Below are 27965 nucleotides of genomic sequence, written 5' to 3' on the forward strand. Positions count from 1 at the left end.
CGACAATAAATTCAATGTGTCGGCTATATCATAGATTACAATCATTAGCCTCAATTACTAAACCATGCAGCATTACCTGAAAAACTAAAAGCATAAAACTATAAATAATCTTGTCCATTTTCATTATCTCAATAGTTGGTCTCAAAGCAAATGAATTTTTAAAAAGTGATTAGATAGTGATATGATGCATCTCTGCACAAAAAGAGTATCCATCAACGGAAATATTACACAAGCCATGACCACAAATTCAACACAAGGAGCAACAGTATTGGACGAGGAAAAGGTCAAACCCCAACATCAGAAACCAAACTTCCAGGCTTCTACCTAAATTCCTTCATCCTGCCATGGAATTTATTACGACAATCAGGAAACACAAAGTTGCAGCAGAAAGAGAATAGAGAAGAAATTCTGAACAATGCTGGTGATACTCACTAATACTCATTGCCACTTAAAGAGTACAAAAATTAAACTGGATGAATCACATGAAAATCTAACTACTCAGTATTTTAACTAAAATAACCAATAAAACCTCCGAAATATTATAATATTTTTTAATGAAACAGTGACAATGTATATAAGAAGCCTTCTCTCTATCAGAGGCAGGCTTCAATTGAAGAGGTGAACTATCATGTATTTAGAAATGGCAATTGAACCATAAGAATGATCAGCATATTATGTCCAGTTGAACTTGTTCAAAAACTAGTACAACTAGGATAGTCTGCTAAAAAAATTGAGACAGTACACTTTCACAGTATATAAATACCGTTAGAATAGATCAGATCTCACAAGATATGACCGTTAAATCACCAAGGCGTTAGATTAAGCAACTATGTTAGGTTAGATTAGAATTATCTCTTTCCCTTCTTATCTTAATCTCTTTCCATGTTTATCCCTAAGGGCTCTATATAAGCCTGATTAGGATCTTATGTAATGATCTAATATTGGTAAAATCAACTGTTTTTCATGGTATTAGAGCTAAATTGTAGTCTCTGATAGTAAAATTAATTATTTTTCAAAACAAAAAAAAGATTGACTAGCGTTTGCAAAAAAAAAGGTTGCCTAGGATTTGCAACAAACCATATAAAGAAGCGGGGTCAGAAATTGCACCACCTACTTTACTCAATACACCCCTTCTATTATTTTCACAAAAATCCTATACCCAAATTCGATACCTGCACCCTTCCTTTTAAAATTTCTCTAATATTCTAATTATATTTAGAACCCCTATTATTTTCTCCCACACATCCCTCATCTCGTTGTAAGTGAAATATCTCACCCCCAAATTTGATATCCGCAACTTTCAAAAAGAAAAATTTCTTGCACTGTCCAAAAACCTAAAGTAGTCGCACTTTTCCATTTCAAACAAAAAAAAAGTTATCGCACTATCGCTTATAACTGCCATCATTATAATAAGCTGCTTGTTGTTGCTCTTCTTCCTAGTTTTCTTTTTCTCTAAAATCTGTTTTTCTAGATCATAATTCCTTATCTTTTATCTATTTCAGTTTAGCTTCACGCATGAAACAGTAGCTTTATTCAGTTGATGTGCTTCAGAATTGCATGCCTGAGGGAGTAATTCTCTCGTCCAACAGAAGATCGGTACTCAATTCCGACCCATGATGACTTGCCTATCAAGCTTCTTCTTTCCCATTACAACGATGTGATGTAGGCTAGGAAGAGAAAATACGAAGAAGAAGACGAAGAGGAGAAGAAGAAGAAGACGACGAAGAAGTAGAAGAGAAGAAATAAGGGAGAAAAAGAATAGAAATTAGCATGAGAGGAAACTCAATCAATAATCTCAAATAATCATCCAAAAGTGACCAAAAAAAAGCTGTAAATTGCCCTATAAATAGGCATTTAAGAATCCCTAAAAGACAATAATGCAGATTGCAGGCCCAATAAGTGGCATATTTGCCCATTGGGACTTTTAGGAATTTATTTGCATGTTATTTAGTTTCTAGGATTTTTATTTCCATGGTATTTATTTTTAGGGCTTTTATTTTCCATGTTATTTAGAGTTAGGGAATTTATTTATTTTCCATAGAATTTTATTTCAGTTGCCCATATAATGGCCTCATGTACTAGGGATTATTAGTTTTTTTATGTTTAATTGAAGTGAATACAGAAATTCTCCCCCCAGGAGATTTCTCTTCCTCTTCTCTATTCTTCTCCTCTCCTTCTCTAATACATGAGGCCTTTATATAGGCAACTAAAATAAAATTCCATGAAAAATAAATAAATTCCCTAACTCTAAATTACATGGAAAATAAAAGCCCTAAAACTAAATACCATGGAAATAAAAATCCTAGAAACTAAATAATATGAAAATAAATCCCTAGAAGTCCTAATGGGCAAATATGCCTCTTATTGGGCCTACAAAATTTGCATCACAATGGACCATAGTGACCCTTTCCTATGAGGATTGGTATTCCAAACTGACCCATGAGGACTTGCCCATTGACGTCTGAGCCACGTCCAGCCCATTGAAGCAATGGTCTATTATGATGCATTAGCTTTTGTAAACCCTCTTCACTTTCAAGAGACATCCTCTTCAACAACCAGCATCAATCATCACGATCATCATCATCATCAATTTGGCATTTGACAACAGACATCAGTCACCCTCATCAACATACATCAACCATTACTTTTGAAAATGTGCATTGAATCAATTAACACTTAACTGGGAAAGTTTATTGTAATCAAAAATTGATTCACCTTTATTGTAATCAAACATATGTCGATTTTCAATCTACATATGTTTGAGGGGCATTTTAGAATAGATCAAATCTCATAAAATCTCATTGTTAGATCACCAAGGTGTTAGATTAACTATGCTAGAAGCCTAGAATAGGTAGTTAAGTTAGATTAGGATTACACTCTCTCTTCTTATCATAATCTCTTTCCATGGTTGTCCCTTAAGTGTTCTATATAAGCCTGATTAGAGTCTCAAGTAATGATCTATTGTTAGTAAAATCAATTATTTTTCAGTGACAAGTAGATGCAAGTTTATGCTGGGAATAACTATCTATAGCACTCCTATGCTGGACACCATTCAATCATATCGCTTGTTGAAAAGACTCGCATGCACCATGAAAAGGATCCCTATCCGCTTACCAAGGACTCGTGATATGACAAGATGAGGCAGAAAATACCATGAAGTATAACAATATCTGACATTGATAGGGTAGGAAGCGTGTACCATCCTGAGACACCCTAATCATGAGGGATTGTTCTCCTTCACCATTATCTATTTGGATCGCGATTGCACTGTCATGTTTGGAAATAAAAAGCACGCTCTGATAGGGTGTTGTTGTATTGTGAATAGATATAGTGATAAACTAGTAAGAAGAGAGAAATTATGAGTCCTTTGAAGCTCTGAAGATCTCTCTCTCTCAATATTTTTTTTGAAAGATGACAATTTTATTGAAACTATGAAGATTACATTGGGACCTGTAGTCCCAGCATTCATAACATAGAATCAATTAAAAGTGGCCAGGAGTATACTCCTGGGCCAATAGAAACCAAAGGAGCTATTAGGCCAAAAACTACAAATAGTTCAACTCTCCCAAGCACTCCACCCAGCCATATGGCTAATTCAATTGCCTTACTAAATCTGCCTTTACTATCGTACCCAACTCCATCACCAATATAACGAGAGGGTCCCCCGAACTCTACATCCTGGATAAATACATTGAAGGTCCATGTCTGCAACATCATCACGGCGGCACAGAGAAACTCTGAAAACCCTGAAATCAGTTAATACGAGCATTTTCCAAGTTCATCCAAAAAACTTTGAAACAGGGAGGTCGGCAAACCCTTGCCAACAGCTTCCCGAGATCTCTCCAAGAATCCAGGAGAAGATCAAGTCTCACTTTCTTCCTCCAGGCATGATATAGCCATCTCCTTGGAAACATGCCATATTCTACTCCGTCGCCTCCTATCCTCTCGCAGGTTTTCAGAAATATCTAGAAAATCGCTTCCTGCTGCAAGCTCTTCCACAAAAACCATGCTTCTTATCTTATTGAGGATTGATTTTAATACCATGATTTCTATGAAGAGGTTTCGTTTTCGACCCCCTGAACATGAAGAGGATTCCTAATGCTCTTGACTATCCATCTCTTTCTAAAGATTGCCTTTGAACTTGCCACATTTATATCAACACCAAAGGGTCCAGACCTTGACCCAAGAGTTCCAAGGAAGTTTCACAATTACTGCTAATTACTTATTTAAACGTGCCATCCCATCAAGGAAACCCTGTATCTTCCCAAGATGTGACTTGACAGATATCAATCCAACCATTAAATAAAGAAGAAAGCATCCACTCCTAGACCAGAACCCTCAATCGTAGATACATCATTGTGCAAAAGATTATGGAGCAGAAACAGGAATCAAGGCCATTGGGTAGATGAGATCTTCCCCATTTTGGCAAAAGATTTTAGGATCTTGAGGATCCCATTCTTTCTAGATCCAGGAATCAAGGCCAATGCAGTCTTTAGCAGATACATCATTGTGCCATTGTGGGAGACGGGCCTCTTGGCCACCGCATTCGCACCATCAGCAAATGCCCGAGATTCCACCAAATTCCCAACTCTTGAGGTAAGGCTAGCTGGCTTGGAACTCGAGCCATAGCAGAACCCTTTCCGTTTAGGGAAAGATTTTCTAGCCTTAGAACTTTTCTCGAGTTCCTACCCAATGAAACTTTACCGCTATCGTTAATGGGAAGGTCCGACCAAGAAACTCTTTTTCAAGGAGCAGAGTCAAAGGTCCTACTCCTCTCGAACCCCACTAGGGGCAGATTAGACTGGCCAGCTAGCACACCTGCAGGCCCCATTGCACCTTTTTCGAGACCATCCTTGGATTTGAAATTTGAATTAGGCATGGGGAGCAACGGTTCACCAAGGGACCTATCCTCAAACGGTGAGGATTCCCCCGCAGGCGGAGTGATATCGCCCTCAGGGCCACTAGAATCGATTTGATGCTGTTGAAGAGCAATCCCAATGGAGTAAACCTTATCAAAAAATTGAATTCTAACACAAGAATGATGAAAAAGCCACCGGGGAGCCAGAATTTTGGCCAAGAAAAAACTCATACATTGCTGGCCATTTCCTTCCATGTTGGTTTCCAAGACATTCCCAAAGAGATTTACTATAGCTTCCACCGTTGAAACGGCACAAGCGTGTAGGGGGGATGCCATAGAAATTAACCCAAAGAGCCTCCTCTCCTTGAACGAATTCCCTGTTCTATGGTGAGAGGGATACCAAATGATTGCCTAGGGCTTCAGATCCCATAGCCAGAATCTTTAATGCCAGGGCTTCAGATTCAAACATAAAGAGTACCTCGTCCTCAGCCAAAATACAAGGGCGAGGAAGGTAAAGAAGATCCCAGACTTTTTTGTGCCCAAAGCCAAAGCTTCTCTAGAGACATATGATTATCATTTTTTGTCTTTCCTACAAGACAAGCTTTAAGGGTATTCATGCGTGTACACACTTTGTTGCCGGAGATGGACAAAGATGGCCTCCCTTTTCCCTCTAAAATGTGAATTTTACTCGAATCAGGCCATCGATTAGTCCCCTCACACTTAGATTCCATACCACGGGCAACCCATTTTGAAGGGGTTTCGGACCGTTGACACCACCAGCGGCATTTATCCTGCTTCCGGACATTAAAATATTTGCACAGGGGACAAAACCAACCACCGGGACTATTCCTTGGTTTCCCTTTCCCGGCGATAAATATAAGGGGATTCGGATCTGCTTTATCCTGCGGACACCTTCTGCTTTTTGCCTCCATCTAAAGTTATGGTAGGAACAATGGCGACACTGCCAGTCCTCCGACCACCCTCCATTCCTTACAGATGTTTCAGATCTTCTCCCCCCTTGCGCCCCCATCCAGGAAAGGCATTTCACCATTGACTTTTTTAGCAAACTAGGTATTCCAAACTAGATACCTAGGGTTTTAATTTCTACATCCGCATAAATTTTGTGAGAGAGACCTCTTCAGAGGTAGAGTTCGTAGTTTCTCTCTCTCCCATTATGTCCTCAAACTTTTTCCTACTTACTTCCACTAATCTCCTATGCCTTCCTCAGGCAACTACTAAAGCAGCATGCTCTTCCCAACATTCAAAATTTTGTGCAACAAATATAGGACAGACATCAAATTTATTCTATATAATATAGGGCATACATTTATCGTCAACAGGATGGTCTGCTACTTGCACAACAAGATGTACCCCATTGAGTGGAATGAGACAAATCATGAGGTGACGATAAGTTGCACTAATTCTTTAGGTGATCAAGATGGGTTCAAGATAAACGTATGCATGTTCATATGCTTGTATGCATGTTCATATGCCATGATGGGAAGTCTAAGATGAGCCAGATAACTTGAATCAATGAGGACTTGTCCCACATTGTGTAATCAAGTGACACCAAGTTTGAGATTGCTTTAAGCCTTTTAGAACTACACCGTGATGTGCATCATACCACACGTGTTGTACACCATTACCTAATAGGTGATAGAGGATCGTAGGCATGTGGGGTTATGGGCTGCTACAGAAAATCAGTTTGAGGAAGGGGTGGGTCTTGGGTAGTATGTTAGACTGGTGTGTTGTAGCAAAACCAGCACAATATTGGGGATGCTGGTGGTGCTTGTAGCCTGGGTTACGATCAATAGGAACAGGGGACTGGTTACAGATGTGGGCTGGCTGAGATTATGTGGGTGTAGAGGGTTTCAAGAAAAGGGCAATTCTGCATGTTTCATCAAGAAACATATTAGAGAAGAATTATTGAAGAAATAGAACGAATTCATAGAGGAATTTATGTCACAAAAGGCAACAGTCCCTAGGCTGGGCAGAATGCAAAAATCTGCATACATTTCTAGCTTTGCCGTCTGAATCTGAGTTTTTTTTTTACTGCATCAAAATTGGTATCAGAGCCAGATCGCAGGAGTATCCTCACTCTCGCAGTCCTCGGGCGATATTTACAAAGATTTGAAGTGAATTCATCGAAGAAAATCAAGAAAGGAGACAAATAGTTCAGAAATTCAAAGCCGCTAGAATGTGTATGGCTTTTGTGAATTTTATGTTAATTCCGGTGAGATCTACCTCTGGAAATCCGGTTTCTTAAGGTAAATTTGTCTAAGCTCATTATATTTCATCAGATCTGAAAGCTAGAGCCAGACTTTGAATGAAATGTGCATGATACAAACCCATATCAGAGTTCACTGTAATCTGAACTGTGGTGCCATAAAAGAGAATACCTCATTTGTTGGACTGTTTTGGCCCAAGATCTGTAATGTTCCTTTTTAGGAACATTGAACGAGTATTACGGATCGGATGGAAGTGCAGGGATTGGGCCGTGTGTGACCGCTTTCTGTGTGTTTTGGCATCATCTGTGGGGTTAGATCGGGTGGAGATGGTCCACTTGTGGGGCCATTGGAGTGGGACTCTTTGGAGCATTGGTCGGAGAGCCATCTAGAGTCCAAAGGGTATGAGAGGTGGCCATATTTTGTACTATTTTGCACTATTTCCGCCTGGGGGATTAAATGATATTGGCACCCATGTACGGGTGAGTGGAACTTTTGGTGGGTTTGGGCTAAGAAATACGCGATTATGCAAGGGCCTCTTTGGGCAATCTCTTCATGGTGCTGAAATGATAAGGGCACCCCTTCTGTGTGCATTGGGCAAAAGCCACTCTCTTTGACATTTTTGCCTAGGCATTGATTTGATATGGGCACCTTGTTTTGTATTGGTTATAAATAAGTTGGATAGGTAAGGAAAGGGATGATGCTTGCTTATTATTTCCTTGTCTCGAAGTGAAGTTGGCTAGTGTAGCCGATCAGCCGTGGTAGTGAGATAGTGCATCTCCTACATGGTGAAGGTGCAGTGAGCACCCCATCTATCCTCCATCCCCCATCCTCCTCGCAGCAGTGTGCACTTGGAGATCGCCCATCTTCCACAATCATTCAAGAGGACACCCCCTCCATGAGCAGTGCGCCCTTGGATGCGGCAACCATCTATCCTTCCCCATCTACTCTTCTCCTTCCCTACATATTCTCCAAAACATTCCCCTATGTAATGCCCCCTTTTTGTATGTGAATGAATCGCTATTGAAGATATTAGAGTGAGATTGCCCATCTGCCATCTACTTCTTGTATTTTGGTATTGTATCTATGGTGTGTTAAATGAGAGTGTTTTCATTTGTAGTATGTGTATGCAATGTAGCCATGCTTGGTGAGAGCTAAAGGCCCGTCATTTAGATTGGAAAAAAGGGTCATTATAAGTGGTATCAGAGCTGCGTCCTGCCATCCTTTGTAGCCCCAAGAAGTCACGAAGAAGCTGTGAAGAATTCGAGCCACTTCTCTTATGTTTTTTGTTGCTGTAGAGACTTGCCCAAGGACGTCTCCAAGTGTTTGAAGAAATGCCTCAATGAGATGGGCTAACTGGGAGTTTTAGGGTCGTTCTATCATTGGCACACCAACTGTTTGAAGAAAGACCCAACAGTATACACGAATTTGGCCAAATTTTGGATGCAGAAATGCCCATCCAAGGACGCCCTCCATATGTTTGATGAAATGCTTCACTAAGCCTGCCAACTGTTTGTTGCAAAAGCCTCCTGCCGATGATATAGTAGACGTCACACAAGAGCTGCGATGAAAATGGAGCAATGTTTGGTCCGCATTGGGTGACCGGATTGCTCTAGCTACAACACTCTCCAACTGTTTGAGGAAATTCTCCAGTGAAGGGCACGGTTCTAGGCAGTTTAAAGTTGCAGAAATACTCTTGCAATGACGCCTCCTTGATGTTTGATGAAATGCCTCAAAGAGACTTGCAAACTATTGTTTGCAGGGACATTCTAGCAGTGATGCCCACCAGGTGTTTGAAGAAACGTCTATGCGAACCATATTGTGAAGGTGCATAGCGTAAACCTACATACCTTATTCAACACAACTTGTTTGCTCGAACCTGCACACCAACCATTTGTGGGTGCCCTGTGAGACGTTAGAAAGGCATGCACAACAAGTGCTTATTGTTTGGTCTGTGACACATCTGTAGTTGTTGAAAGTGCTGTTATTAGGTGGGTTGTGTTGTGTCAATGTTTGCCCACGAGGCCGCATGCACCAAGTTGAAGCTTGAAGTTGTACACCTATTGCTTGTGAGAGGGGCATGTATAGTTGAATGTGTAGTTGGCACATCTATACTCCATCCTTGTTGACTGGTCTGATTGGAGCACTTGGCATGCCACCCCTCTTATGAGGCATCAAGCATTGGCCCTAGAAGCAGTTGGGACTGGATCTCAGAAATGCAAGCGTTGTACATGATCTTCTACAAGGGATAGCAAGGCCTTCTAGTCTGCACACCAACTGCTTGTCGAGTGGGCTGTGTGGGACTGTACATCCAATATATGGCTGCACACAAAGTATCCGTTATGTGGTCTGTGAGACGCCACAACTAGAGTTATTCCAAGCACTTCCTACACATTAGGTGGACTTATTTGGAAAGACCTCATGGAGTCAATTTGGAGGAGGTCTAGGGATGACAATACAGAGGCACGGTTGGTAGCACGCTTCGTCGAGGCTATTGACAACTGCTTTGCCCGTCTTGAGCGCACCCTACTAGAGGCTATAGAGAGGCTGGCGGCTGAGTCCAAGAGGGGTTTTGAGTTCATGGCAGTGATAGAGCCTCCTGATTTGGAAAGATTCATTTCTTCATCCCTTACCATAGACATACCAACGCAGCATCCATACCGACCAATAGCTCAGATTGTTACTAATACATCGGTCAATAGCTATGTGAGTGCCATGGTGACTTGCACTCCTACACAGCCACTACAGTCGCCAACACAACAGAGTCCAATAGACATTGAGACCATTGGGGCTGATTTAGAGGTCAAGAGTGAAGAGGTCCTTGAGGAATGTGGTGAGAGCGTGGGTGACGACAAGGACGAGGCACGCACACCTCAGGTTGAGATCATTAATGTTTCTCTGTATAAAGAGGAGGCAATCAAGGTGTATGGTTCACTCTGTGATGGGGATTTTGTTTCGCACACTCCTTGCTCATCAACCCACTCAATGGAAGGAGTTCTTGTGGGCATGCCATCTAGAGGATCTCGATTGGTAATTTTTCTTGGTCTAGAGGAAATGTCATGGGACCGTTTGCGCCCCAACATCGATCAACAATGTTGCATTCGATTCTTGTTCCATTCTCATAGACGACATCAAGCAGATGATCCCGACGTACCACCCAGGTTCCCATTTGATCGTGGACGATACACTTACATGGTAGTCCCATCCCTCTTGCAATTGCTTGGGGGCAAGCAATTTGAGAGGGGGAGATTTGTAATGTTCCTTTTTAGGAACATTGAACGAGTATTACGGATCGGATGGAAGTGCAGGGATTGGGCCGTGTGTGACCGCTTTCTGTGTGTTTTGGCATCATCTGTGGGGTTAGATCGGGTGGAGATGGTCCACTTGTGGGGCCATTGGAGTGGGACTCTTTGGAGCATTGGTCGGAGAGCCATCTAGAGTCCAAAGGGTATGAGAGGTGGCCATATTTTGTACTATTTTGCACTATTTCCGCCTGGGGGATTAAATGATATTGGCACCCATGTACGGGTGAGTGGAACTTTTGGTGGGTTTGGGCTAAGAAATACGCGATTATGCAAGGGCCTCTTTGGGCAATCTCTTCATGGTGCTGAAATGATAAGGGCACCCCTTCTGTGTGCATTGGGCAAAAGCCACTCTCTTTGACATTTTTGCCTAGGCATTGATTTGATATGGGCACCTTGTTTTGTATTGGTTATAAATAAGTTGGATAGGTAAGGAAAGGGATGATGCTTGCTTATTATTTCCTTGTCTCGAAGTGAAGTTGGCTAGTGTAGCCGATCAGCCGTGGTAGTGAGATAGTGCATCTCCTACATGGTGAAGGTGCAGTGAGCACCCCATCTATCCTCCATCCCCCATCCTCCTCGCAGCAGTGTGCACTTGGAGATCGCCCATCTTCCACAATCATTCAAGAGGACACCCCCTCCATGAGCAGTGCGCCCTTGGATGCGGCAACCATCTATCCTTCCCCATCTACTCTTCTCCTTCCCTACATATTCTCCAAAACATTCCCCTATGTAATGCCCCCTTTTTGTATGTGAATGAATCGCTATTGAAGATATTAGAGTGAGATTGCCCATCTGCCATCTACTTCTTGTATTTTGGTATTGTATCTATGGTGTGTTAAATGAGAGTGTTTTCATTTGTAGTATGTGTATGCAATGTAGCCATGCTTGGTGAGAGCTAAAGGCCCGTCATTTAGATTGGAAAAAAGGGTCATTATAAGATCTATGAAGTTTCTACCCTTGTTGTCATCCCTGAGTCTTCATCTCATGGAGAACTATAAGACCTGAGAAAATTTCATGGAGATAAAGTCCATTTTCAGGCCAGATATGAGTGAATACCTTGCCTAGTTTCTAGGAAAGTACGTGTTGCTACCAATGGCCGTATTTTCTGGTTTGTTTAGGATAATCATCACCTGATCTGCTTCTCCGTTTTTAAAAACGCGGACACGGCGCGGAGCGTGGCCGAAGAAAATCCAAGTCAACTCGGCACGGCGAGGTCGAGTACTCGGTTGACGCGGCTGAGTAGTCGGTTGAAGTGGTCATAATTCGGGAGAGTCAAAAGGAGTTTTTATTGACTCTAATCGGCAAAACGTGAAATGCAGCCAAGGTAAAAGGGAGTCGACTCGGAGGAGTCCACGATGAGGCGGGGGAGTTTTAAAACTATGCTATAAATACAGATCAACAAGACACATGAACAAATTGATTAGATCTGGTCGTGAGTCCAAGATCTTGCTCATGTTACTCTCAGACATCATTTAATTGTCCCTACAGAAACTAGCTCTCGGCTAGCATAAATGAACAGATCCAAGTAGGCTCTCCGAGTTACTTAATCCACAGTTATTTGCCGATGTTTCCATGAAAATTCACCTCTTCTAACTCAGTCCTTTCAAAGAATATTAAGAGTTTTGGGGGATTTTCTTAGACTTTTTCAGCAGTAGAAATCAAACATGCTGAAATCATACATAGACTCTCAGTTTTTCCATTTTGATAAACTATCAGTTGACAGTCTCTGAAACATGCTATTACCTGAGCATTGTGAGTCCAATTTAGAAGATCACTCTACAAAGCTTGTAAATCTGAGTGAGAACCATCAACATTAAAAGATGACAATTACAGAACTCGATCTGGAACATTAAGCCAATAGAATTGGACGAGGCTTGTGTAGTCTTGATGGCAGAAAGCAGTCAATGGACCGATTGAATGGTCTGATTCAAACTAGATTTGCAAATTATACCTATTTCATCACCAAATCTGACACTCAGCATTTGATAACTTACTTTGAGAGCTGAGATTTTGTACAAACTGGTTTGCGCCTTCGGTTAGTAAAGCCGCAGATCCGATTCCATGACGCTTGCATCCCAGATTGGATACAGTTTCGTATATGTTAAAGAATCTAAACTGCATGTTTAGATCTATAATATTTGAATCCATAAATGATGCTCTATTTCAGCAGGTTTCAATCCTTTCATTGAGCTACAGCCTGCACAAATACATCAATTTGATATCAAAGCAATAAAAAAAGAAGACGTCAGTCAAGAGTTCCTTCTTTCCGGGCTAATTTTGAGATGAAAGTTCGCTGCTGCAACTTTGAGCTTAGAGTGACTAGCAGCCTGAGGATTTGCTAGCCAAGTTGCATTGAACCAATTCACCTACTGCTCCTAATTAGAAGCCTTCTAGTTTAACAGCCATGGACAGATCTTGTGTGAATCTAATGACAGAATTTATTGGCTTAAACCAACATGTAATTGCTGATTTTTTTTTTCTTTTAAAGGTATGTAATTGCTGATTTTGGCAGCAAGGTTTTGTCCGATACCCGGGTTCATAACCAGTCCCAGTTGAATTCAACCCCAACAACTGAATTACTAGTTTACGTGGCCGTAAATACTTCATATTCTTTGGTAGGTAAGCTGGGATCGAAACTCTGACCACAAGGTTGAAGACCAAAGCCTTGACCATTGAGCTAGAGGCTCAATCCTCAAGGCAAATACTTCATATTACAATCTGTTACTTGCACAACTATTGGAGGGACAGAGAAAGCGGGATGCACTTCTTGAACAAATACGCAGCATCAATAGGAAATGGGATCGGTTCGAAACTCAACACAATCAGTACCCTCCGATGAAAACACACATTTTCCAAGAAGAGAAGAGGGTTGGTAATGAGGCAAGTGTGAGAAGGAGATCCGCTCCAAGGCCTATTCTTCATCCTCGTGGCGATCAGCAATGTGGTTCACATATTAAGGCTAATATTCCTGGGTTCTATTGAAGAATGGAAGTCATGGAAATCAGTGATTGGGTGCATGAAGTTGAGAGCGAGTTTGATTCTAAGCAAGTGCCGGCAAAGTGTCAAGTATCCTTGGTTGCTGCAAAATTTAGAGAGCAGACCAAGGATTGGAGGCAATCTTTGAACTACCGACAGATAGACCTTGATGAATCGCCAATTCAAATGTGAGAAGAATTGAAAAGGGAGGTTAGGAAAGCATTCCTTCCCTTTGGATATCACCACAAGTTGCAAAAAAGGCCAAAGAGTGCTAGGCTTTCTCCACCATCATTGCAGCCACTTAGGTTAACTTCTAACCCTTCTCTCATAGCTAGTTCATTCATTTCTTGCCGTGGGTATGATGATTACATCCAAGACACCAAGCACTATTCTTCACACAAAACATACACAAGAGAAGTATGATGAAAATGATGAATATAACAGCCAAGTACAAGAGTTCAATGAAGAATACGATGATAAAGCAACTATCATTCTAGAAGCAGAAGAGATCGGTGTAGAGTTTGATGTGATTAATGCCAATGAAGAATGCTATGTTGATGAGGCTATGGATGATGAGAATGACAATGAGGTTGATGAAATTAGTAACCTTGATGACGAGATTAATGAGGAAGTTGAAATGAATACTTTTGTTCTTGAGCGTGAAAGTGAAAGTGATGAAGATGAAGTTCAAGATAAACATGAGTCCTCCATGCTTGACACTAGCCAAGCAAGAGCACTTAGAAGTTGGGCATGAGAATGAAATTGCAAAGGGGGAGATGAAGATACAAGAAGTCACTAATCATGATTTTAGTGCAGCTATAGTTGAAGACCTTGAGGTGTTTTCCAAGGTAGACATAACACTTCAAGATGAATTCTATTAAGTGTATCCGGTTACATCACTACATGGGCTGACCTAAATATGCATGTATTTCACCATGATGTTGCAGTTGCCTTCCCTTACTAATCTAGCAAGCACGGCGCTAGAAGGCAGAGAGACTTGAAGATGGAAGACTACTACGGAGTGAGCATTCTTAATAGAGCATTGGTCGTCTATGTCTTTGACCCAGAGGAGACATTCCCTTGATGAGGCGGGTGGGGAACTTGAGGACGAGTTGTTTTAAGAAGGGGAGTTTGATGCAAGAGCACCCCTACATCAACCTTACATGGCTCTTTAGGGTAATCATTTTCTTTTATTCAGTTAATTGTTCATAGGGTATCTAGTTTTGTAATTATGTGGTGTTAGTGGTCCTTTTTGTGTAATTGTGGTCAAGTAGGGGTAGTATGGACATTTTCTTGTATTGACGCCGCCTATATAAGGCCTCTTCCCTCTTTTTCTACAGTCTTTTTGAATTTTGAATGGAGTTCTAGATCTGGGATTTGGTTTTGGAGGGAATTCCTTTGCCTGATGCAAGGATTCTTCTATTGTTGAGAAAGAGTTGGAAGCCAGTGAGAGCTTTTCTCTTGATTCTCTTCTATCTTTCTTCTTGATCTAATGCAAGATTATCAAAGTACTGGAATTCTTGCATCTCCAAGATTTGATGTTGATTTTGGTGAAGAAATTTTCAAGAAAAGCATCAAGTGCAGATCTTTTCATGGCTGCTAGTGTTGAATCCATGGTGAAATTGAAGCTTTACTCTAAGAATTTGGTGGGATCCTCCCCTGGAATTTCGTTTTCTATGACTGAAGATGCCCAAGTTATCATTCTTTCATGTGGGAGATTTAAACTTAGTTCTTGAGTTGGAATTGCAAACAACTCACGAAATTTGGCAGAAAAACCACATTACACTACCTCCTTGTTTGATCCATATATCTCTCGTTCCTTGGAGATTTTACAAGCAATTTTTATAAATCTTCCTTACTTCATGAAGACTCATATTAGAGAAGAATGATTGGAGAAATAGAACGAATTCATACGACAGTCCCTAGTCTGAGCAAAATGCAAAAATCTGCATGCATTTCAAGCTTTGCTGCCTGGATCTGAGTTTTCCACTACATCACCCACTTCATAGGATGATTAAAACCATTCATTTGATAAGCCACAACATAAAGAGGCTATATCATGTAAATCATCTCCATTTGGTAAGGAAACCTCCCATCTGTGGGTCGAAGTAACTGAAGGAAAGTATGGCGCTGCCCCGGGTCTTTGGGTTTCAGAGAATTGCTTCATAATCCAAGAAGGACTGTTTGGAGGGATATTTTAGACATCAGCTCGATATTTTCAGACAGGATTAGGTTCCGAGTTTATAATGGTGACAGAATCCAATTCCCAGTCTTTAGATCCTGAAAGGTGCAATAAGAGGGAAATAAGGAAATAGAACAGTTTAGAGTTTTTGTCAATTGAAGCACAGATAATAGACTAACAGGAAATGAAGGAACATACATAACAGAAGATAAACAAAGGCCATTAGAGATGGAGGCTACACCAACCCCAGAGACAGGTAATGTAGTTCCATCTGCTAATGTAATAGAATGAGGGGCACTGGAAGGGGCAGACTGAAAAGAAGTAAGGAGGCTAAAGTTACCAATCATGTGATGAGATGCTCCTGAATCAATGAGCCATGATCTAGAAGCAGAGCCAGAAATAAAACAAGATGAACTCCCTGGCTGGGAAAATGTGGCAATGGGCTGCTTGCCTCTATCACGTAGGCGGACAAGTTCTCCTTATATTCAGCACGATTGAAAAGCATAGTCTGGAGGGGCCAATGTAGCAGGTGCAACACGAGCAGAGGGAACCATCAGAAGCAGCAACAGAAGCAGTAGTAGAGCGATAGGGGCGAAGCGCTAGATGTAAATCATAACAGTAGTCAACATTGTAGCCATCCATACAACAGTGGGTACAATATCGAGACCCGTCACCACGACCTCCCTCTGAATCATGACCACGGCCACGATCCATAGCAACAACCGTAGGCAACAACAAGAAGAATGCAGAGAAAAACTAACAGCAAACAGCCTCCAATATACGTAAATGCAAGATTATCACCCCAATATCATTCCATGAACAATAGGAATGTCATAAAACACCTGACAACCACCAACAAGAACGACGGACAATCACCAACCCAGGAAGACCATCATCACCACCAACCAACAGCCACAAGCACCAAAAGCTCCACCACCACCAACACCAACAACAATCACAACCAACCAAAGACCACCAAGAACCAACACCACAACCAACAAGCATCAACCAGTCCACCACCGACAACAACCAACGATCACCACTAACAACCAACAACTAACAATCACCAACAACTCCACCACTAATCAATACCAACAACCAGGTGTAGAAGCAACCAACAAATCCACAACAATCACCAACAAATCCACAATCACTACCAACTAACAACCACCACCAACCAACAAAAACAAACAAACAAACACCACCACGAACAATCACCAATAAATCCACAATCACCAACAATCACCAACAAATCCACAACCAACACCACTATCAACAATCATCAACCAATTCACCACCGACAACAACCACCCAGCACCACTAACAACCAAGCATAGAAGCAACCAACCGAAAGCATAGAAGCAACCAACCACTAGCCAAGACAAAAAAATCAAATTACCAACAACCGATCAACATAGATCCACTACAAGGTCACGAACGGAAGACCCAACAGATGATGTCACCACCAATACCAACTACAAACCAATCACCACCAACACAAGTACCGAGGCACATCCGATCACTACCAAAGCCAACAAAAATTCGCTCAGATATTTCATCAAACAGTTGTCGTGCACTTATATCACCAACAATCACAAATCCACAAATAAAGCCACCAATAATAACTTTTGTATACATCAAGATGCGGTTCCGGGACAAACAAAGGGTCAAGAATACCCAACAAACATAGTAGAAATAAAGTAATAAAGTAGGACCACCAACCAACGTACCGGAACCGATAATGGAATAAAAGAGAATAGAAACAAGTTTAGAACATAAAGAAATGGAGAATTAGGGACTAATTTGAAGAAAACTCAGGGTTAAGGGAAGATAGCAACATAAGAAGAGTAGAAAAATAATGTGAGAGGGGTTTAGTATTACGTTGAAGAGAAAAATTACATGGGAACTTTTAGGGTTATGGTGAAAAGTCAAAAGTGTATTTTGGGATTGGAAAAAGGGGGAAAGGGTAGGGTGAAAACTCAAAAGAGGTGTAAAGAGGATTTACGGCTAAGGTGGGAGGAGTGTAGGGTCGGGGGTTTGAAGAGAAAACAAGAGATGGGGGGGTCAGCGGCTAGGGTTCGTAGAGGGTGGGGTGGGCGATTGAGAAGAGGGTGACGGTTAGGATGGTTTGAGGGAAAAGATTAAGGACGAAGAATGGAAGTTAGGGTTTTATTGAAAAAACTCAAAAGAGGTTTGGCTAGGGTTTAAAAAAGAGAAAAAGGAAGATAATAATGGCACCTTTTAACAAGGAAGAATGACTTCCACCTTTAGCTCTGACACCATGTTAGATTTCTACATGATTGAATGAATGGAAGAAGAGAAGATGAGATGAGAGGGGAAGAGAGAAGAGAGATAGAGAATGACGTGAATGGAGAAGCCAAAAAGTTACGATCTCTACCCACGATTTCACTTATATATTAAAGATATGGGAATTGCTAGCGTCCATCGCAAAAGGGTTTTCGTGGCTGGTCTGTCGCTGTAAGCCCAAGGGTCTTCTCTCCTATCTTGTTTTGATGATTCTAAACATAATTAATTGTGTTTTTGAATACTAATCAATTTGCTTTGAAGTGTTGTGTTTGAGATAGGATTGATCATTGAAGAAACCAACACACAACATGGTCATGCTTGGAGATATCCCATACAAGAGTCAAAGGAGCTAAGTGAAGCTCACCTCATCTCTCAAGCAAGCATACACAAGATGGAAGATCAATTGAAGACCAAGACTAAAGAGAAGTTGAAAGCTACATAGGTATCATTGTACATCCTTTCTCTTTAGATTTTCAAGTCAAGGCAAAACGTTTTTCAAAGTGTTTTCAACTTGGTTTTCAAAGAACACTTAAGAACTTAAAATGCATTAGTGAATGGTTATGTGGTGGACTAACATGTTGGGACCCTCATAAACATTCCAAAATAACCATAGGAGTTGAGTTCCAAAAGCTAAAAATCAAACAAGCAATAAAAATAAAAAACTGCGGATTTTTAGGCTTCTCGGAGCTCCGAGCTCGGAACTCCGAGAGTTCCCTCGGAACTCCGAGAAAAGGTCCAGTAGCATCTGGACATTTTCTCGGAACTCCGAGAAAATTTCTCGGAACTCCGAGAAATGGTCCAGTAGAAATTTTATTTCTTCTGGCCGTTGTCTCGGAACTCCGAGAATATTTCTCGGAACTCCGAGAATATTTCTCGGAACTCCGAGAACCTTGCGACAGCTCAAAAAAGAGCCGTTGGGTTTTGAATTAAAATTTGTTTTTTTGTTATCTACACCCCCAAACGGTCATATTTTGAGGAGAGACTATTTATACAATATCTAGAGGATTATTTCCACTCTCTTGATTTTTGAAAAACCCTCTTAAGCACTCAAGCAAACTTGCAACCCTTTCAAGCTTAAGATTTTTGGTTTTTCCCAAACTTGCCTTTCACTTGTGAACCTATTGAGTTTGGATTTAGAGCTATCACTTGCAATCTTTGTTGAAGAGCAATCAAGGAACTACAAAGGGCATCAAGCTTTCAAGAAGAAGCCAAGCTATCAAATCTTCCATATCTTGTATAGGTGGCTAGGGCATTCCTTTTTTAATTCCCTAGAGAGCAACCGCTTAGAACTCGGCGGAGAAGGAGAGTCTTTGTAAAGGTGTAAGGGCATCCTTGTTTAATATCCCTTGGAATTGTAACCGCCTCGGAGCCGGGCATCGTGGAGGTCTCCAATAGTGGAATCCCTCAAAAGCGACCTTGAGTAGAGTGGAGTAGGCCGTTGGCCGAACCACTATATATCGGTGTGTCATTTCTCACTCTTGCATTTCCATTATTGTCTTGGTTTGGCATTTCACTTTGTTCTTTCAATTATATTTGCACTAACCAAATATTTAATTAAGTGAAGAAAAATTCCAATTAGGGTTTATAGATAATTTTCAAAAGGCCTAATATTGAGTTAAATTCAATTCACCCCCCCTCTTTAGTATTTCAATTGGTATCAGAGCCTCGTCTCTAATTTTTAGAAAACCCTAACCGGTCTAGAGTAAAGATTCTAAAATGGCAAACTACCCTCAACACCATGAAGGTTATTCAAACACTAGGCCACCCTATTTTGATGGAACAAACTATGGTTTTTGGAAAACCAAAATGAAAATCTTTTTAACCCAAGACTATCAAATGTGGAGAGCAATTAATAATGAATACATCTTACCCACAAGAAATTTAAATGATTGGACCGAAGCCGAACAACAAGCTTCGAATTATAATGCCAAAGCCATGAATTCTCTTATTTGTGCTCTATCTCCCGGAGAATTCAATAGAGTATCAAATTTGAATTCGGCTAAGGAAATTTGGGACACTTTAGAAGTCACCCATGAGGGAACCAATCAAGTAAAAGAATCTAAAATGAACCATCTCTTTCGGCAATACGAACTCTTTCAAATGACATCCGATGAAACAATTGCCGACATGTACACTAGATTCACCAATCTTGTAAATGGATTAAGGGGTCTTGGAAAACAATTTTCCAATAGAGATTTAGTGACTAAAATCCTTAGGTCCTTACCTTTGTCTTGGGAATCCAAAACCTCCGCAATCACCGAAGCCAAGGACATGAACACATTGAACCTAGATGAACTAATAGGGTCCTTGATCACCCATGAAATGATTTTCAAAACAAAAGCACCCGAAATCGAAACTAAAATTGAAAAAGGAAAAGGAATTGCTTTTGCTTGTAATGTAGGTGAAAATGAAGATGCAAAAGAAGACATGGAAGATGAAGTTGCCCTCCTAACAAGAAGGATCAAATTCTTGCAAAAGAACATGGGAGGGATGAGAAATAGAAGGACAAACCCTCCATTCAAGAAGAAAGAAGAACTCGGTGATGGATCTTCTCAACCACGATGTTACGGTTGCAAGAAGCTTGGACACATTCGCCCGGATTGTCCACTCAACAATGAACCCACTTCAAACAACCGCTTCAAGAGAAGAGAAGGCAAGAAAGGAATGACCGCCACGTGGGATGAAGAAATTGAAAGCGAAGGCGAACAAAATGATGGCGAAGATTGCTTGATAGCAAGGAACGTATGCTTCATGGCCTCAACAAACGACAACAATGAGGTAAACACTTTAAATGATGTTATTGTTTTAAAAGAAGTTCTTGATTCCCTACAAAATGCAAATGATGAACTTGAAATTCAATTTGATAAAATTGCATCTCTTGAAAATTCTCTTGCTAACATGACAAAAGAATTTGGTTGGTTGAAAAAGGATCATGAATTTTTAGATGATAAGAATGAAAAATACAAAGTAGAAATTCATGAGTTAAATGCTTCTATCAAAATCTTAAATAAAAACCGACAAGAACTCTCAAATGAAAACAACAATCTAAAGCATGAAAATGGTAGATTATCTTTTGAGTATGATGAACTAAAAAAACTTTTTGAAAAATTTGAAAATAGTTCATTAAAATTGGATAGGCTTGTAAATCTTCAAAGAATGTCAAGTGACAAAAGTGGACTTGGACATAAATGGAACACCACAATATCCAACTATAAAACTAAACTTGAAAAGGTTTCTTCTAGCGGTACCAAAATTTGCTTTTATTGTGGTCTAGAAGGTCATTACAAGGTTGCTTGCTTACATGCTAAACAAGATAAGATTAAGTTGAACTCTAATGTGAAAACAAATGAACATAGCAAGATTAGGAAGATTTGGGTACCTAAGGGATCTCACTTGCCTATTCATATGTAGGTATGCCTTAAAAGCCACAACAAGAGGAACACATGGTACCTTGATAGTGGATGCTCTAGACACATGACTGGAGACCTCACTCAATTCGCATCACTATCACTCAAGGATGGTGGAGAAGTTACCTTTGGAGATGACAAGAAAGGAAAAGTCAAAGGTGAAGGCACCATAGGTAACTCTACCTCTCCCATACATGATGTACTCTTTGTTGATGGCTTGTCCCATAATCTTATTAGCATTAGTCAATTATGTGATAATGGTTTTGAAGTTGTCTTCAATCCCGATAAATGCATTGTTAAAAATAAGATAAATGGAGAAGTAAAATTCATAGGGTCAAGAGACAATAACATTTATACAATTGGACTAGATGATCTTAGACTCCAAAATGTGACTTGTCTAAATGCCATTAGTGAGGATTCTTGGCTATGGCATAGGAGGTTGGGTCATGCCGGAATGGATCTCATTTCGACCCTCTCCTCAAAAGAAAGTGTTAGAGGATTGCCTAAGTTCAAATTCATCAAGGATCACATTTGTAGAACTTGTCAATTAGGAAAACAATTGAAAAGCTCATTTGCACCTAAAAATATGATTTCAACTTCCTACCCCTTGGAGCTACTTCATATGGATCTTTTTGGACCAATGAAGACTAGTAGCCTAGGTGGAAAGAGGTACGTGTTTGTAGTTGTGGATGACTACTCACGATTCACATGGGTCATATTTCTAGCACACAAAGATGAAACTTATGAAAACTTCCTTACATTGTGCAATCAAATACAAAATGAAAAAGGTGTTGCTATCTCATACATTAGAAGTGATCATGGAACTGAATTTGAAAATGTACATTTTGACACTTATTGTAATGAACATGGCATAAAACATAATTTTTCCGCACCTAGAACACCTCAACAAAATGGAGTAGTAGAAAGAAAGAATCGAACTCTCCAAGAAATGGCTAGAACTATGTTGCATGAAAATGATCTCCCTAGATATTTTTGGGCGGAAGCGGTTAGCACCGCTTGCTATATTATAAACAGGGTATATCTAAGGCCAATTTCTAAGAAAACACCGTATGAGCTTTGGAAAAACTTGAAACCAAATATAAGCTATTTTAGAGTGTTTGGATGTAAATGCTTTATTTTAAACATCAAAGATAATCTACACAAATTTGATAGGAAATCGGATGATGGAATATTCTTAGGGTATTCTTCTCACAGCAAGGCATATAGAGTATTTAATAGGAGAACCCTAGTAGTAGAAGAATCCATGCATGTGACATTTGATGAAAGAGAGCCAACATCACAAGAAATGCCACATGATGAGGATGAACCCATTGAACATCTTTTTCCAAAATTGAGTGCTCCTCCTCATGCATCAACAAGTCATACATTACCTAGTGAGGAAGTAGAAAATGAAATTGATGACTCATTGCCTAGGGATAGGAGAACATTGGTAGATCATCCTGAATCCCAAATTTTAGGTGATGCCACATTGCCAGTAAGAACTAGATCATACTATCGTAGTGTGAGTAACAATTTGGCGTTCCTATCCGAATTAGAACCAAAATCCATCAAGGAAGCTGAAAAGGATGAATATTGGTTGATGGCCATGCAAGAAGAGCTAAGTCAATTCGAAAGGAACAAAGTGTGGAGGCTAGTACCTAGACCTAGTGATCATCCAGTCATTGGCACGAGATGGGTGTATAGAAATAAATTGGATGAAAATGGAATTATCACTAGGAATAAAGCTAGGCTTGTAGCCCAAGGGTACAATCAGGAGGAAGGGATAGATTATGATGAGACATTTGCTCCTGTTGCCCGTATGGAGGCTATTAGGATACTTTTGGCATATGCATCTCATAAAGGATTTAAACTATATCAAATGGATGTCAAAAGTGCCTTCCTAAATGGCTATATCCAAGAGGAAGTGTATGTTGAGCAACCTCCAGGTTTTGAAGACTTCAAACATCCAAATCATGTCTTCAGGCTTGATAAAGCTTTATATGGATTAAAGCAAGCTCCTAGAGCTTGGTATGAGAGGCTTTGCACTTTCTTAGTTGAAAAGGGATTCGAGATGGGAAAGGTGGATAAAACCTTATTTATCAAAAGAGAAAATCATGATATCCTCCTTGTCCAAATCTATGTGGATGATACCATCTGTGGCTCAACTAATCAAAAATTGTGTGATGAATTTGCAACCTTAATGAAAAATGAATTTGAAATGAGCATGATGGGAGAGTTAACCTACTTCTTAGGACTTCAAATTAAACAATACAAAAATGGAATATTTTTAAATCAAGAAAAATATACAAAGGAGTTATTAAAGAAGTATGGCATGGATAGCAGTAAGACATCAAGAATTCCCATGAGTACTACTGCTAAGCTAGAAAAAGATGAATTTGGCAAATCTGTGGATCAGAAACTGTATAGGGGTATGATAGGTAGTTTGCTCTATTTGACAGCCAGCAGACCAGACATTATGTTTACTGTCTGTCTCTGTGCTCGATTTCAATCGGATCCTAAAGAATCTCACCTATCAGCAGTTAAGAAGATCTTCAAGTACTTAAGAGGAACCCAAAGTCTAGGACTGTGGTATGAAAGATCATCTTCCTTCACTCTCATCGGATATTCAGATGCAGACTTTGCTGGATGTAGAGTAGATAGGAAAAGCACTAGTGGGACTTGCCAATTCTTGGGTAAATCACTTGTTTCATGGTTTAGCAAGAAGCAAAATTCAGTAGCTCTGTCCACAACAGAAGCAGAATATGTGGCAGCTGGAGCTTGCTGTGCTCAAGTCCTATGGATGAAAAGCACATTGATGGACTATGCAATCAAAATGGAAAATATTCTCATCCAATGTGACAATACTAGTGCTATATGCTTAACAAAGAACCCCATACAACACTCAAGAACAAAACACATTGAGATTAGGCACCACTTCATCAGAGATCACTCACAAAAAGGGGATATTTGCTTAAAATATATCAACACTGAAGATCAATTAGCGGATATCTTTACAAAACCCCTTAGTGATGATAGAATTTGTTATATCCGAAGTGCCTTAAACATTTGGAGTGCGGATCAAATTAAAGAAATTGCCAAATAAATACTTTGTGCCTTTAACCAGCTTATTTATATAGTATTTATATATATAATCTTTGTTTGGTAGTATCTGCATGAATGAGATGTCAAATTTTTAATCTTAAAAATCACTCAATTGATATTCTTAGCCTTCTTAGTTTTTCTAAGTTGGAGAGATATCTTCACTTTAATTAAAATACCTAACATCTTGACATATGTCAACATCTCGATCATTAACAGGTATATGTGCATTACTTGGTTAAATATTTTTATACCATAAGCATTGATTTAGGGGGAGTTATCTACTCCTAAATTTTTTTTACACCCTTTCTGTCGATGACAAAAGGGGGAGAAGGTTTGAAATTGATTATCTATTCAAATTTACTATATGCACCTCATGCTTATAACTTGTATCATTTATATGTGTGCATATATTGAGGGGGAGTTCTAGTATTCACTTGCCTACTATGTCACTCCACACACACCTCATAATCAATTTTGTTTGTCATCATCAAAAAGGGGGAGATTGTAAGCCCAAGGGTCTACTCTCCTATCTTGTTTTGATGATTCTAAACATAATTGATTGTGTTTTTGAATACTAATCAATTTGCTTTGAAGTGTTGTGTTTGAGATAGGATTGATCATTGAAGAAACCAACACACAACATGGTCATGCTTGGAGATATCCCATACAAGAGTCAAAGGAGCTAAGTGAAGCTCACCTCATCTCTCAAGCAAGCATACACAAGATGGAAGATCAATTGAAGACCAAGACTAAAGAGAAGTTGAAAGCTACATAGGTATCATTGTACATCCTTTCTCTTTAGATTTTCAAGTCAAGGCAAAACGTTTTTCAAAGTGTTTTCAACTTGGTTTTCAAAGAACACTTAAGAACTTAAAATGCATTAGTGAATGGTTATGTGGTGGACCAACATGTTGGGACCCTCATAAACATTCCAAAATAACCATAGGAGTTGAGTTCCAAAAGCTAAAAATCAAACAAGCAATAAAAATCAAAAACTGCGGATTTTTAGGCTTCTCGGAACTCCGAGAATTTTTCTCGGAGCTCCGAGCTCGGAACTCCGAGAAAAGGTCCAGTAGCATCTGGACATTTTCTCGGAACTCCGAGAAAATTTCTCGGAACTCCGAGAAATGGTCCAGTAGAAATTTTATTTCTTCTGGCCGTTGTCTCGGAACTCCGAGAATATTTCTCGGAACTCCGAGAATATTTCTCGGAACTCCGAGAATTCTCGGAACTCCGAGAACCTTGCGACAGCTCAAAAAAGAGCCGTTGGGTTTTGAATTAAAATTTGTTTTTTTGTTATCTACACCCCCAAACGGTCATATTTTGAGGAGAGACTATTTATACAATATCTAGAGGATTATTTCCACTCTCTTGATTTTTGAAAAACCCTCTTAAGCACTCAAGCAAACTTGCAACCCTTTCAAGCTTAAGATTTTTGGTTTTTCCCAAACTTGCCTTTCACTTGTGAACCTATTGAGTTTGGATTTAGAGCTATCACTTGCAATCTTTGTTGAAGAGCAATCAAGGAACTACAAAGGGCATCAAGCTTTCAAGAAGAAGCCAAGCTATCAAATCTTCCATATCTTGTATAGGTGGCTAGGGCATTCCTTTTTTAATTCCCTAGAGAGCAACCGCTTAGAACTCGGCGGAGAAGGAGAGTCTTTGTAAAGGTGTAAGGGCATCCTTGTTTAATATCCCTTGGAATTGTAACCGCCTCGGAGCCGGGCATCGTGGAGGTCTCCAATAGTGGAATCCCTCAAGTGCGACCTTGAGTAGAGTGGAGTAGGCCGTTGGCCGAACCACTATATATCGGTGTGTCATTTCTCACTCTTGCATTTCCATTATTGTCTTGGTTTGGCATTTCACTTTGTTCTTTCAATTATATTTGCACTAACCAAATATTTAATTAAGTGAAGAAAAATTCCAATTAGGGTTTATAGATAATTTTCAAAAGGCCTAATATTGAGTTAAATTCAATTCACCCCCCCTCTTGAGTATTTCACTCGCACATTAGACCAGCCACCTCATTAATGAAGACAACAGCTTTTGTCTCCATTCACGAGGTGGCTAGTCTGACATGCAACAGACCAGCCGCGAAAAGCCTTTTGCGATGGAGCTTAGCAACTCCCTAAAGAAATAATACAAAATGACAAGCTTGCCCTTCATAGGTGTGAATACATTTTTTTTTTTTTTTAAATTAGGTGTGAATACATTTAACAAAGGTAAATACAGTATTCAATAATAAAACAGAATGTCACACTTAACACGGTATAAAAACATGTCCACATGACACGCTCACATTAGACACGGAAAGACACATGTGTCAGCAATAAATTCAAAGTGTCGGCTAAATCATAGCTCACCACGAGAAACAAAGAAGAAAAACCCTTTTTCTCTCTCTTGTTTTTCTCTTCCCCACACCAAGAGGAAAGCATTCTTAAGTTTTTCTCCTTTTAGCCTACTTTCATTTTGTAGTTCAAGAAGGGCAGCCTCATAGGTTTTGAAAAACCTAAAAGAGCCCTCATATCTAATTTTGGCTTCCAACCAAAAAAAGAAAACACAACTAGGCTAACTAACATGATGTGAGAAACAAAAACAAAAACTCCAAACAATATCGTCTAAAGTCGAGAATTGGTATTAACCAACTAGTCCCTAAAAGTAACAAGATGGCCACAGATGTTTGTACGCAACGGATTCAAACATGGCATGAAAACATTGTCAATTATTACTTCCATAATATTTCGATCAATAAAAGTAAACTGACATAATTTTGTAAGAATCAAAGTTAAAGGGCTTTACTACGAGGAGCCACAAGTACCCAATTGCTAATATAATCCACACGATTGTGCACCACATGTATTGCTGCTCTTTGTCAGCTCACAACCAAAAGGTTACTCGAATTCTCGTTAGTAGTATTTTTTTGGGGATTCGACAATCAAATAAACACATATTATTTCATTTTAGGGTTTTTACTTTCTCATTCAGTGAGATTGGTTATAAAGTCCCGTAAATGCCTAAACCCAAAATAAAATCTTATAAATCTACTTCTCTTTCTATTCAAAACCAAAACCCTAAAACATCCAAAATAATCAAATGCTCAGCTCTAAATATCAAAACAAGAAGAGATCACCTTAATCGAATCCGAATTTCGATAAGCGAGCGATTCGAGCTCCGTGATTCTTGCTTCTAAAGCACCAAATCGATGCTTTATCTAGAAAAGATAAACGAGATAATAAGAACAAAAAAAGAAGAAGCAGAAATGAATAAAAAATCAAGGGATCAAAACGAGGAATCACGAATAAAGGAAGAAAAGGAACAAAAAAAGAGATGGAATTTTACTTCAGAAGAGAGTGAAGATCGATCGCTCCACATTTCTTTCCAAACGAAGTGAGAAATCGCAGCTCCCGCGGTGGAAAACCCGAGCGCGAAGGAAACCAAACGAGTTCTCAGCATCATCTTAGAGGCGCGAACAAAGTAATAAAAAATTGCAAAAACGTTAGGTATTTATACAGGCAAAAATGAGGGGTATTTTAGCCATCACAACCGTTCATTCCGAAATGACAGGATGATCTTGAGCATCCGATCAAAGAACTCAGCTGGTCC

General features: G+C 39.8%; 1 protein-coding gene across 1 annotated transcript; it reads right to left on the bottom strand.

Moving 5' to 3' along the window:
• Positions 1-95: 95 nt before the first annotated feature.
• LOC143862211 (fanconi anemia group D2 protein) lies at positions 96-27857 on the bottom strand. The gene is made up of 3 exons (XM_077373218.1): positions 27702-27857; positions 27493-27573; positions 96-339 (listed from the first exon to the last, which is right to left on the bottom strand). Exons 1-3 carry the CDS (start codon positions 27816-27818, stop codon positions 325-327), a joined length of 213 nt encoding a protein of 70 aa, XP_077229333.1. The 5' UTR covers positions 27819-27857; the 3' UTR covers positions 96-324.
• Positions 27858-27965: the final 108 nt, after the last annotated feature.

This window comes from Tasmannia lanceolata, unplaced genomic scaffold, assembly GCF_043159265.1.
Source record: "Tasmannia lanceolata isolate RefF3 unplaced genomic scaffold, GAP_Taslan_0.1 ptg000037l, whole genome shotgun sequence".
Classification (NCBI taxonomy): Eukaryota; Viridiplantae; Streptophyta; class Magnoliopsida; order Canellales; family Winteraceae; genus Tasmannia; species Tasmannia lanceolata.